This window comes from Cyrtonyx montezumae, unplaced genomic scaffold, assembly GCF_038088225.1.
Source record: "Cyrtonyx montezumae isolate F1298 unplaced genomic scaffold, pur_monq_1.0 scaffold_38, whole genome shotgun sequence".
Taxonomy (NCBI): Eukaryota; Metazoa; Chordata; class Aves; order Galliformes; family Odontophoridae; genus Cyrtonyx; species Cyrtonyx montezumae.
This window is the reverse complement of record NW_027072043.1, coordinates 1,668,442-1,681,008: the sequence shown is the minus strand read 5'-3', so window position 1 is coordinate 1,681,008 and position 12,567 is coordinate 1,668,442. Positions and strand designations below refer to the sequence as shown.

The 12,567-nt window shown below is 62.1% G+C and overlaps 2 protein-coding genes across 2 annotated transcripts; one reads left to right on the top strand and one right to left on the bottom strand.

Moving 5' to 3' along the window:
• Positions 1–800: 800 nt before the first annotated feature.
• TTC5 (tetratricopeptide repeat domain 5) lies at positions 801–7,380 on the top strand (the record flags this gene model as incomplete). Its single annotated transcript, XM_065745828.1, is given in 7 exon segments — positions 801–857; positions 1,003–1,047; positions 1,050–1,243; positions 3,110–3,301; positions 5,088–5,164; positions 5,208–5,227; positions 7,243–7,380. Coding segments are annotated over 7 exon segments (723 nt in total), but the record flags the coding sequence as incomplete, so codon positions are not given.
• LOC136054533 (shematrin-like protein 2) lies at positions 3,996–5,003 on the bottom strand. Its single transcript, XM_065745824.1, is given in 5 exon segments — positions 3,996–4,020; positions 4,073–4,224; positions 4,227–4,359; positions 4,361–4,518; positions 4,521–5,003. Coding segments are annotated over 5 exon segments (951 nt in total).
• Positions 7,381–12,567: the final 5,187 nt, after the last annotated feature.

Below are 12,567 nucleotides of genomic sequence, written 5' to 3'. Positions count from 1 at the left end.
GGTGGGTGGTGGTTATGGGGCAGAGTGGGCTGGTTATGGGGCGGGGTGGGGTGGTTATGGGGCAGAGTGGGGTGGTTATGGGGCGGGGTGGGGTGGTTATGGGGCGGGGGTGGGGTGGTTGTGGGGCAGAGTGGGGTGGTTATGGGGCGGGGGTGGGGTGGTTATGGGGCGGGGTGGGCAGCTATGGGGCGCTGTGGGTCTCTATGGGGTACTATGGGTCTCTATGGGGCTCTATGGGGCAGCTATGGGGCATTATAGGTACCTAATGGGGCAGTTATGGGGGGCTATGGGGCGCTGTTGGTCCCTATGGGGCAGCTGTTCGGGCTCTATGGGGCAGCTATGGGTCACTATGGGTCAGCTATGGGGCACTATGGGTCTCTATGGGTCTCTATGGGGTGCTATGGGTCCCTATGGGTCTCTCTCTGTGGGTCTCTATGGGTCCCTATGGGGCGCTATGGGGCGCTATGGGGCGCTATGGGTCTCTATGGGTCCCTATGGGTCTCTATGGGTCCCTATGGGTCTCTATGGGTCTCTATGGGTCTCTATGGGTCCCTATGGGTCTCTATGGGTCTCTATGGGGCGCTATGGGTCTCTGGGTCTCTATGGGTCCCTATGGGTCTCTATGGGTCTCTATGGGTCCCTATGGGTCTCTATGTGTCTCTATGGGGGCGCTATGGGTCTCTATGGGGCGCTATGTGTCTCTATGGGGCGCTATGGGTCTCTATGGGGCGCTATGGGTCTCTATGGGGCGCTATGGGGCGCTATGGGGCGCTGTGGGTCTCACAGTTTCCGCCCCATAGGAGAAAGTGGACCCGTCCGCCTCCTCCAACCCGGACCTCCACCTGAACCGTGCCACGGTGAGAGCCAATGGGAGCGGGTAAGAGGGGCGGGGCTTCCCCCGACCAATGGGAGCGCCATCCCCCAGCGGTGGGTGGGCGGGGGGGAGTGAGGAGGGGGGGGGGCGGGACTTGGGGCGCTCTCCACCAATCAGCGCTCGCGCAGCTGCTGCAGTTCGAAGGGCGCTACGGGGCCGCCCTGGAGGGGATTCGCAACGGGCGGCGGAGCTGGCTCCTGATTGGCCGGAGCCGCGCCTGCGCACAGAGCGCCTCCTCGACTTCCTGGGCCGGATCTGCGCCGTGCTGGGAGGGGCGGTGAGAGAGGGGGCGGGGCCTGGGCCGGAAGTGGGCGGGGCTATGGGGGAAGGGGGAGGGGCGAGGCTTGGGTGGGCGGGGTTTGGATTGAGGTGGGTGGGGATTGGATGAGGGATGGAGGGGGGCGGGGGTTTGGGGTGCTGGGGGAGGGGTTTTGAGGCGGAAGTGGGCGGGGCTTGAGGCAGTATTGGGTGGAAGAGGGCGGGGTTAAGGGCGCTGGGGGCGGGGCTTGGGGCAGAAGTGGGTGGGGTTCGGGTGGGGCGGGTCTTGGGGCAGAAGTGGGCGGGGCTTGGGGCTGAAATGGGCGGGAATTGGGCGGGCTTTGGGGCGCGGTGGGTGGGGATTGGATGAGGGATGGAGGGGGGCGGGGTTTGGGTGCTGGAGGCGGTGCTTGGGATAAAAGAGGGCGGGGCTTGGAATGTGGTAGGTGGGGATTGGATGAGACATGGAGGGGGCGGGGTTAAAGGGCGATGGGGGCGTGGCTTGGAGCAAAACTGGACGGGCTTTGGATGGGGTTTGGGGCAAAAGTGGGCGGGGGCTTGAGGCTGAAATGGGCGGGGATTGGGTGGGGAGGGAGCGGGGTTTGGGGTTTGGGGGTGGGGCTTAAGGCAGGAGTGGGCGGGGCTTGGGGGCGGGGCGTGGCTTGGAACGCGGTAGGTGGGGATTGGATAAGATGGAGGGGGTGGGGGTTTGGGAGTGCTGGGGGCGGGGCTTGAGGCAGAATTGGGCGGGGATTGGGTGGGGAGGGGGGAGGGGGGCGGGGTTATGGGCGCTGGGGGCGGGGCTTCGGGCAGAACTGGGCGGGGTTTGGTTGGGGTGGGGTTTCGGGCAAAAGTAGGCGGGGCTTGAGGCTGAAATGGGCGGGGATTGGGGTTTCAGGGGGCGGGGCTCGGGGCAGAAGTGGGTGGAGCAGTTGGAGGGGGCGGGGCTTAGGGCGCAGCGCACTGGGATTGGGTGGGGGGCGTGGTTATAGGGCAAGGGGCGGGGCTTGATTTGGAACTGGACGTGGATCGGGTACGGTAAAGTGGGCGTAGCTTAAGGGGGCGGGGCTCGGGCAGAAGTGGGTGGGGCGGGTGGAGGGGGCGGGGCTTTAGGGTGCAGTGTTGCGGGGATCGGGTGGAGGTGGGTTTATAGGGCAAGGGGCGGGGGCTTGATTTCGAACTGGACGTGGATTGGGTACGCTAAAAGTGGGCGTGGCTTCAGGGGGCGGGACTGTGGGTGGAGGGGGCGGGGCTTAGGGCGCAGTTTGCTTTGATTGGATAGGGAGGGGGGCGTGGTTATAGGGCAAGGGGCGGGGCTTGTTTCCGAACTATGTGGATCGGGTACGCTAAAGTGGGCGTGGCTTCAGGGGGCGGGGCTCGGGGCAGAAGTCGGGTGGAGGGGCGGGGCTTTAGGGTGCAGCTTGCTGGGATTGGATGGGGAGGGGGGCGGGGTTATAGGGCAAGGGGCGGGGCTTGTTTCCTAACTGGATGTGGATCGGGTACAGTAAAGTGGGCGTGGCTTCAGGGGGCGGGGCTCGGGACAGAAGTGGGTGGAGGGGGCGGGGCTTAGGGCTCAGTGTGTGGGGATTGGGGTGGGGGGCGGGGTTATAGGGCAAGGGGCGGGGCTTGATTCCGAACTGGACGTGGATTGGGTACGCTAAAGTGGGCGTGGCTTCAGGGGGCGGGGCTCGGGGCAGAAGTGGGTGTAGGGGGCGGGGCTTAGGGCTCAGTGTGCTTGGATTGGGTGGGGGGGCGGGGTTCTAGGGCAAGGGGCGGGGCTTGTTTCCGAACTACACCGATTTGCAGCAGTAAAGTGGGCGTGGCTTCAGGCGGACTATGCAAAAAAAGGGGGGCGTGGCTAACCCCCCCCGGTGGGCGGGGCTTAGGTCGGGATCGAGCCGCGGTGGGTGCGATTTCGGGGCTCCCCTCCCCCCCCCCAACCCCACTCCGTCCGCTCCTCCCCTCCCCCACCGTCAGAACAAGGGGGCGGGGCCGCCGGCGCCGGGCGCTGTCGCCGTCCTTACTGGGAGCACTGGGAGCACTGGGAGCGCCGGGAGCTGCGGGGGACGCGGTGACGCCGCTGGGATCGCTCCGAGACGGCGCCAACAGCGCAACGGCCGCTATGGGGCGCGTGCTGGCCTGCGTGCTGCCCCACGAGAGAGTGCCCATGTGAGAGCCACAGCGACCCACAGCGACCCATAGGGACCCATAGGGACCCATAGGGACCCATAGGGAGACACTGGGACCCATAGGGAGACACTGGGACCCATAGGGGGACACTGGGACCCATAGAGGGACATTGGGACCCATAGAGACCCATAGAGAGACACTGGGACCCATAGGGAGACACTGGGACCCATAGAGACCCATAGAGAGACACTGGGACCCATAGAGAGACACTGGGACCCACAGAGAGACACTGGGACCCATAGAGACCCATAGAGAGACACTGGGACCCATAGAGAGACATTGGGACCCATAGAGACCCATAGAGAGACACTGGGACCCATAGAGACCCATAGGGACCCATAGAGACCCATAGAGAGATGCTGGGACCCATAGGGGGACATTGGGACCCATAGGGGGACATTGGGGACCCATAGAAGACCCATAGGGACCCATAGAGAGACACTGGGACCCATAGAGACCCATAGAGAGACATTGGGACCCATAGAGACCCATAGAGAGACACTGGGACCCATAGAGACCCATAGAGAGACATTGGGACCCATAGAGACCCATAGAGAGACACTGGGACCCATAGAGACCCATAGAGAGACATTGGGACCATAGAGACCCATAGAGAGACATTGGGACCCATAGGGACCCGTAGAGACCCATAGGGACCAATTGGGACTAACCCTTAGTGCCCCATAGCAGCCATATAGCTGCCCCACGTCTGCCCCATAGCTGCCCCATAGAGACCTGTAGCCACCCCACATCTGCCCCATAGCTGCCCCATAGCTGCCCCATAGAGACCCATAGTGCCCTATAGCTGCCCCATAGAGACCCATAACTGCGCTATAGTGCCCCATTGTGCCCCATAGCTGCCCCATAGAGACCCACAGTGCCCCATAGAGCCCCATAGTGATCCATAGTTGCCCCAGAGAGCCCCATAGATCCCCATAGCTGCCCCATAGCAACCCATAGAGACCCATAAGTGCCCTATAGCTGCCCCATAGCACCCCAAAGAGTTCCATAGTTGCCCCATAGAGACCCATAGTGCACCCATAGCACCCAATGGAGCCCCAATAGCGCCCCATAGCGCCCCATAGTGATCCATAGTTGCCCCATAGAGCCCCATAGATCTCCATAGCTGCCCCATAGCAACCCATAGAGACCCATAAGTGCCCTATAGCTGCCCCATAGAGCCCCATAGTGATCCATAACTGCCCCATAGAGCCCCATAGGCGCCCCATAGCTGCCCCATTGTGCCCCATAGCCACCTCATAGAGCCCCATAGCCCTCCATAGAGGCTCCCATGAGCTGCCCCATAGAGACCCATAGTGCCCCATAGAGCCCCCATAGTGCCCCTATAGCTGCCCCATAGAGACCCATAGTGATCCATAACTGCCCCATAGAGCCCCATTGTGCCCCATAGGCACCTCATAGAGCCCCATAGCCGCCCCATAGAGCCCCATAGAGGCCCATAGCTGCCCCATAGAGCCCCATTGTGCCCCATAGCCACCCCATAGAGCCCCATAGCTGCCCCATAGAGCCCCATAGCTGCCCCATAGAGCCCCATTGTGCCCCATAGCCACCCCATAGAGCCCCATCGCCGCCCCATAGAGCCCCATTGTGCCCCATAGCCACCCCATTAGAGCCCCATTGTGCCCCATAGCTGCCCCATAGAGCCCCATAGCTGCCCCATAGCACCCGATAGATCCCCATAGCATCCTGTAGCTGCCCCACATCTTCCCCCCGGCTGCCCCATAGCGCTCTCTCTGCCCCACAGCGCCGTGGGGCTGTCGGACTGCTCTGGGGCGGTGGCGCTGAGTGGTGCAGAGGACGGGCCCACAGTGGGCGCTCTCCGTGGGGGGGCGGGGGCGCCGTGGGGCAGCATCCACCGACATCCACATCGTGCACCAGGGCAAGGTGGGGGGGGGGGGACTGGGGGGGGTCGTGGGGGGACTGGGGGGGGGGGGGGGACTGGGGGACTGGGGGGGGAGGGGGGGACTGGAGGGGAGGGACTGGGGGGGGAGGGGGGGTGGGACTGGGGGGGGAGGGGAGGGACTGGGGGGTAGGGGGAACTGGGGGGACTGGGGGGGAGGGGGGGTGACTGGGGGGGAGAGGAGGACTGGGGGGGAGGGGTTCTGGGGGGGGAAGGACTGGGGGGGGAGGGGGGGACTGGGGGGGGGAGGGGGAGGGACTGGGGGGGGGAGCTGGGGACTGGGGGGGGGAGGGGTGGGACTGGGGGGGGAGGGGGGAGGGGACTGGGGGGGAGGGGGGGGACTGGGGGGGGGAGGGGGAGGGACTGGGGGGGGAGGGGTGGGACTGGGGGGGAGAGGGGAGGGACTGGGGGGGGGAGGCTAGGGACTGGGGGGAGGGGGAGGGACTGGGGGGGAGGGGGGGACTGGGGGGGGAGGGGGAGGGACTGGGGGGGAGGGGGGGAATGAGGGGGAGGGGGGGGACTGGGGGGGGGGGGGACTGGAGGGGGAGGGGGGGGACTGGAGGGGGAGGGGGGGACTGGGAGGGACTGGGGGGGAGGGGGGGAATGAGGGGGAGGGGGGGACTGGGGGGGGAGGGGGGAGGGACTGTGGGGGGGGGAGCTGGGGACTGGGGGGGGAGGGGGAGGGGACTGGGGGGGACTGGGGGGGAGGGTTGGGACTGGGGGGGAGGGGGAGGGACTGGGGGTGACTGGGGGGGAGGGGGTTCTCGGGGGGGGAGGGACGGGGGGGGAGGGGTTTCTGGGGGAGGAGGGGGGGAACTGTGAGGGATGGGGGGGGAGGGGTGGACTTGGGGGGCTGGGGGGGGAAACGGGGTTCTGGGGGGGAGGGGGTTCTGGTGGGGGGTGGGACTGGGGGGGGAGGGGTGGGACTGGGGGGGAGGGGGGGGACAGGTGGGGAGGGGTTTCTGGGGGGGGAGGGGGGGAACTGTGAGGGATGGGGGGGGAGGGGTGGGACTTGGGGGGCTGGGGGAGGAAGGGGGGTTCTGGGGGGGGGAGGGGGGGGGAAGGGTGGGGCTGTGGGGCAGGGAGTTCTGGGGGGGGAGGGAGTAACTTTGGGGGAGGGGGGGAACTGGGAAGGACTGGGGGGGGTTGGGGGGGGAGGGGGGAAGTGGGAGGAGGGGGGGACTGGGGGGGAGGGGGGGGGATGGGAGTGAGGAGGGGGGGGAGGGGGAACTGGGGGGGGGAGGGGGTGGGACTGGGGGGGACTGGGGGGGAGGGGGTTCTGGGGGGGGAGGGGGGAGACTTGGAGTTGGGGGGGGGGAGGGGGGGGACTGGTCCACACCGGTCCATACCGGTCCTTACTGGTCCCTACTGGTCCATACTGGTCTTTACTGGTCCGTACTGGTCCGTACCGGTCCATACTGGTCCGTACTGGTCTGTACTGGTCTGTACTGGCCCATACTGGTCCATACCAGTCCGTACCGGTCCGTACCGGTCCATACTGGCCCATACTGGTCTGTACTGGTCCATACTGGTCATTACTGGTCCGTACTGGTCCATACCGGTCCATACTGGTCCGTACTGGTCCATACTGGCCCATACTGGTCCATACTGGCCCATACTGGTCTTTACTGGTCCGTACCAGTCCATACTGGTCCATACCAGTCCTTACTGGTCAGTACCGGTCCATACTGGTCCTTACTGGTCTGTACTGGTCCGTACTGGTCTGTACTGGTCTGTACTGGTCCATACTGGTCCATACCGTTCTGTACTGGCCCATACTGGTCCATACTGGTCCATACTGGTCCTTACTGGCCCATACTGGTCCTTACTGGTCCATACTGGTCATTACTGGTCCTTACTGGTCCGTACTGGTCCGTACTGGTCCGTACTGGTCTGTACTGGTCTGTACTGGTCCATACTGGTCCATACCGGTCTGTACTGGCCCATACTGGTCCTTACTGGTCCGTACGGGTCCTTACTGGTCCGCCCTGCCCCACAGACGTTGTCGTTCGCGGCCGTCCGCGTGCCGTCCCCGCTGGCGCTGGTGGTGAACGGGCGCCGCCCCCCAAGTGCGGCCGTGTCCGCCCCACACGCGCTGTGCAGCTGCGCCCCCGAGAGCCCTTCGTCCGAGCGCTGACGGGGACCCACTGCTGGCCCCACACATCCCACTGACCCATGGATCCCACTGGCCCCACAGATGGCCCCATAGATCCCACTGGCCCCATAGATCCCAGTGACCCCACACATCCCACTGACCCATGGATCCCACTGGCCCCACGGATGGCCCCATAGATCCCACTGGCCCCATGGATCCCATTGACCCCATGGATCCCACTGGCCCCATAGATCCCACTGACCCCATGGATCCCACTGGCCCCATGGATCCCACTGGCCCCACAGATGGCCCCATAGATCCCACTGGCCCCATAGATCCCATTGACCCCATAGATCCCACTGGCCCCATAGATCCCACTGACCCCATACATCCCACTGGCCCCACGGATGGCCCCATAGATCCCACTGGCCCCATACTTCCCACTGACCCCATAGATCCCACGGGCCCCATGGATCCCATTGACCCCATGGATCCCACTGGCCCCATAGATCCCACTGACCCCATAGATCCCACTGACCCATAGATCCTACTGACCCATAGATCCCACTGGCCCCATAGATCCCACGGGCCCCATGGATCCCATTGACCCCATAGATCCCACTGGCCCCATACATCCCACTGGCCCCATGGATGGCCCCATAGATCCCACTGGCCCCATAGATCCCAGTGGCCCCATACATCCCACTGACCCCATGGATCCCACTGACCCCATTGACCCTATAGGTCCCACTGACCCATAGATCCCACTGGCCCCATAGATCCCATTGACCCCATAGATCCCACTGGCCCCATAGATCCCACTGACCCCATACATCCCACTGGCCCCACGGATGGCCCCATAGATCCCACTGGCCCCATACTTCCCACTGACCCCATAGATCCCACTGACCCCATGGATCCCACTGGCCCCATGGATCCCACTGGCCCCACAGATGGCCCCATAGATCCCACTGGCCCCATAGATCCCATTGACCCCATAGATCCCACTGGCCCCATAGATCCCACTGACCCCATACATCCCACTGGCCCCACGGATGGCCCCATAGATCCCACTGGCCCCATACTTCCCACTGACCCCATAGATCCCACTGGCCCCATGGATCCCACTGGCCCCACAGATGGCCCCATAGATCCCACTGGCCCCATAGATCCCATTGACCCCATTGGCCCCATTGACCCCATAGATCCCACTGACCCCATACATCCCACTGGACCCATAGATCCCACTGGCCCCATAGACCCCATAGATCCCACTGACCCCACAGACCTCATAGATCCCATTGACCCCATAGACCCCATTGACCCCATTAACCCCATATGTCCCATTGACCCCACTGACCCCACTGACCCCATAGATCCCACTGACCCCATTAATCCCACAGACCCCACAGACCCCATAGATCCCACAGACCCCACAGACCCCATAGATCCCACTGACCCCACAGACCCCATAGATCCCACAGACCCCATAGATCCCACTGACCCCACAGACCCCATAGATCCCACAGACCCCACAGACCCCACAGACCCCACAGACCCTATAGATCCCACAGACCCCATAGATCCCACAGACCCCACAGACCCCACTGACCCCACAGACCCCATAGATCCCACAGACCCCATAGATCCCACTGACCCCACAGACCCCATAGATCCCACTGCCCCCACAGACCCCACTGACCCCACAGACCCCACAGACCCCATAGATCCCACCGACCCCACAACCGCTTTTCTCCAGGCTGCCACTCCCCACCCCGCTCCCCGTTTCCCCCCGACCCCGATCCCGACCCCGACCCCACATTCACACATCACAACCCGACGTATCCCGTGAGAGCTCGGAAAGCGAAATGAGACCAATTAAAGCTCACCGATCCCATCGCACTGCTCCGCCGGACCTTGGACCGGGCGATCTCGGAGCTCCTTTCCAACCTTACGAACCCGCTCGCGCTGTCCACGCGGGTCAGGGCGCATCTCTGTAGGGCACCGTGTCCTCTGGCGAGGTGCTTTCACGCAGCGACCTCGGTCTTAGAGGCGGCGTCGCGGTGTCGGCGTGCTCGAGCGAGGTCCGATAGTTGCGAGCTGTCAACCCGTCCAAGTCGGCTCGGTGCGTCGGCCACGTCGTTTCCGGGTGACTGTAGCGGTCGATGAGCGGAAACGCGGTTAGACGCGCGCGGTTCTGTGTGCGACTGCATTCCGTAGCTCCAACCCCACAACGCTGCCCCAGATCGGTCGGGAGTGGATCGTCCCCTCCTGGGCGGCCCACGGTGCGGTGCAAAGAGCGAGCCCCCCCCGTGCGCAGCCCAACTCTGTGGGCAGATATTCAGGGTAGCGTCGCCTTTGGTGGGAACCACCCGCGCCGCCCGCAGCTCTGCCCACTGGCTGCTCCGAGCGTCCCCCTCTTCAGATGGTGTCTGCGGCAGGATGGCACGCTGCTGCTCTCCACTACGCCGGACCCATCCGCGTACCACGCATCTTCAGGGATAGGATATTTTCCTTCCTGGACGGGACTCATCCGTGGCGGAGCAACCGAAATCTGTTTCGGTGCATCATGATATGTTAATGGGCCGAGAATCTTCTGGAGCTCCTCTTTCAACGGTGAGGAAGACAGACCTCTCCTGTGACTGAGACAGGCGACCCAGCGTGCCACCGTCTGCGCCTGGCCCACCCCGTCTTAGGAAGGAGGGTCAGATCTCTCACCCACCCCGGGATTGGCAAAGCGGTCTCGACCATAACATCACCGTTTGGGTTCTTGGCTCTACCCTTGTTGGTGAGTCTATGTAAAGGTATAAAGGAACGCCAACATCCCAATCTACCCAGGAATTCCTGCAGCTGCTTCGGTGCTGTAGGGACTGGAAATGCCTGAGCCTTCTCTACGACGGCATCAGGTAACGCTTGGCTCTTTCCTGACCAGACTACCCCCAGAAATTTTACGGACCGCCCCGGATTTTGCACTTTTTGAGGGTTGAGAGCCCATCCTCTCACTTAGGTAGGCAGTCCATGAATCTGCTGCCTCCCCTTTAGCCGTAGCTATGCTAAAAAACGCATGCGCTCAATCCAGGACACAACGGTCGGGTTGGATTTCCCTACTGAGCGTCCATTAAGGAGGCGATATTGGGCGCGGCCGCATGGATGGGCGGCGCGACCTTATTCAGTTCCCTATCATCCACCGCCATTCTCCATCTGATTTCCATCCTGGCCGTATGGGGGAACGATATGGGCTGTGTGCAGGCCTTATCATCCCTACTCTCTCCAATTCCCGCCCCGTCTTTGATATCTCTTCTTGCCCCCCCGGGGCTCTGTAGTGTCTTACATCAGTAATCCGGCGTGGTTTCGGCAGACAAATGGGGCTCACGTTTCGCACGGCCCCTCGATATTGTCCGTATCGCCCCGATACTAACGTACCTCTGCCGAAATCCGAGCTCTCCCACAGTGACCCGGAGAGCCAGACCCCATCGAATGTCTACGCCCAGGATGTTTTCTGGGATTGGGGCCTCCCTCACACCTCATTCCCAGATGTACGTCTGGAGGTCGTCCGGAGAGGACCATACATCGGTACGGGGACGGTAGCTGCTGCTCCTCTGGAAGAAGTCTATCTCTGTCTAGACCATGAAGACAGTTCATCAGACAGGCCGGGGACGGAGAGGCACTCCACGGAAACCACAGGCGTCCCCATTTCTCAAAACCTGTCGCTAACCCATCGTAGAGTAACCCCATAAACCCTGGAAGTGGATATTGGAATGGACCAGGGACTGCTCGGTCTAGGGGAGTAATTTTCTTCCCCCCCTGCCCCACTTGAACGTATTCCAAATGAAAGACGTATTTGATATATAGATATATACACACTATTGTTATTTTGAAGCCCGCCAGTTGTAGGGCAGATAACCCCCAAGGTAGGCACACAATGACAATTGATGGCAATTGAGGCAGGGGACCCACGGGCCCACGCCCCGGGGAAGGGGAAGAGGGAAAAAGGAGAGGTAACACCCCTCTCCTTTCATCCTTTGGCCCCTCGTGACTTTGCCAGATTTTTCACAGATGGATCCAAATAAAATATGTGATCCAAAGCGATAGAGAAGCAGGACTATATTTATTGATATACAGCACATATACACACATGCTGGAGACGTACGAGTGTGTGGCCTCTCTGGGTGACCACTCTTTCAGAAAAGAAATGCTTCCTCAGGTCTCATCTCAATCTTCCCCGGCGCAACTTGTGGCCGTTCCCTCTCGTCCTGTCGTTATTTATCAGGGAGAAGAGGCCCACCCCCTCCTCACCACAACCCCCCTTCAGGAAGTGGTAGAGTGCAATAAGGTCTCCTCTGAGCCTCCTCTTCTCCAGACTGAACAATCCCAGCTCCCTCAGCCGCTCCTCATAAGACTTGTGCTCCAGACCCCTCCCCAGTTTTGTTGCCCTTCTCTGAACACGCTCCAGGGCCTCAATGTCCTTCTTGTAGTGAGGGGCCCAAAACTGAACACAGTACTCGAGGTGCGGCCGTACCAGAGCTGAGTACAGGGGGATGATCACCTCCCTGCTCCTGCTGGCTACACTATTTCTAATACAGGCCAGGATGCTGTTGGCCTTCTTGGCCACCTGGGCACACTGCCGGCTCATGTTGAGCCGAGCATCAACCAACACCCCCAGGTCCTTTTCCTCTCTACATTCTACAAGCCATTCTGCCCCAAGCCTATAGCATTGCATGGGGTTATTGTGGCCAAAGTGCAGGACCCGGCACTTGGTCTTATTGAACCTCATCCCATTGAGCTCAGCCCAGCTGTTCAGCCTATCCAAATCCCTCTGAAGGGCCTCCCTACCCTCAGGCAGTTTGACACATCCTCCCAACTTGGTGTCATCTGCAAACTTACTGAGGGTAGACTCAATTCCCTCATCTAAGTCATCAATAAAGATATTAAACAAGATGGGCCCAAAACTGACCCTTGGGGGACACCACTCGTAACAGGACGCCAGCTGGACTTAACTCCATTCACCACCACCCTCTGGGCACGGCCCTCCAGCCAGTTCTCCACCCAGAGAAGAGTGAACCTGTCCACACCAAGTGCTGCCAGTTTCCTCAGGAGAATACTGTGGGAGACCATGTCGAAGGCCTTGCTGAAGTCCAGGTAGACTACATCAACAGCCTTTCCCTCATCTACCTGTCTGGTCATCCAGTCATAGAAGGAGATGAGGTTGGACAAGCACGACCTGACCTT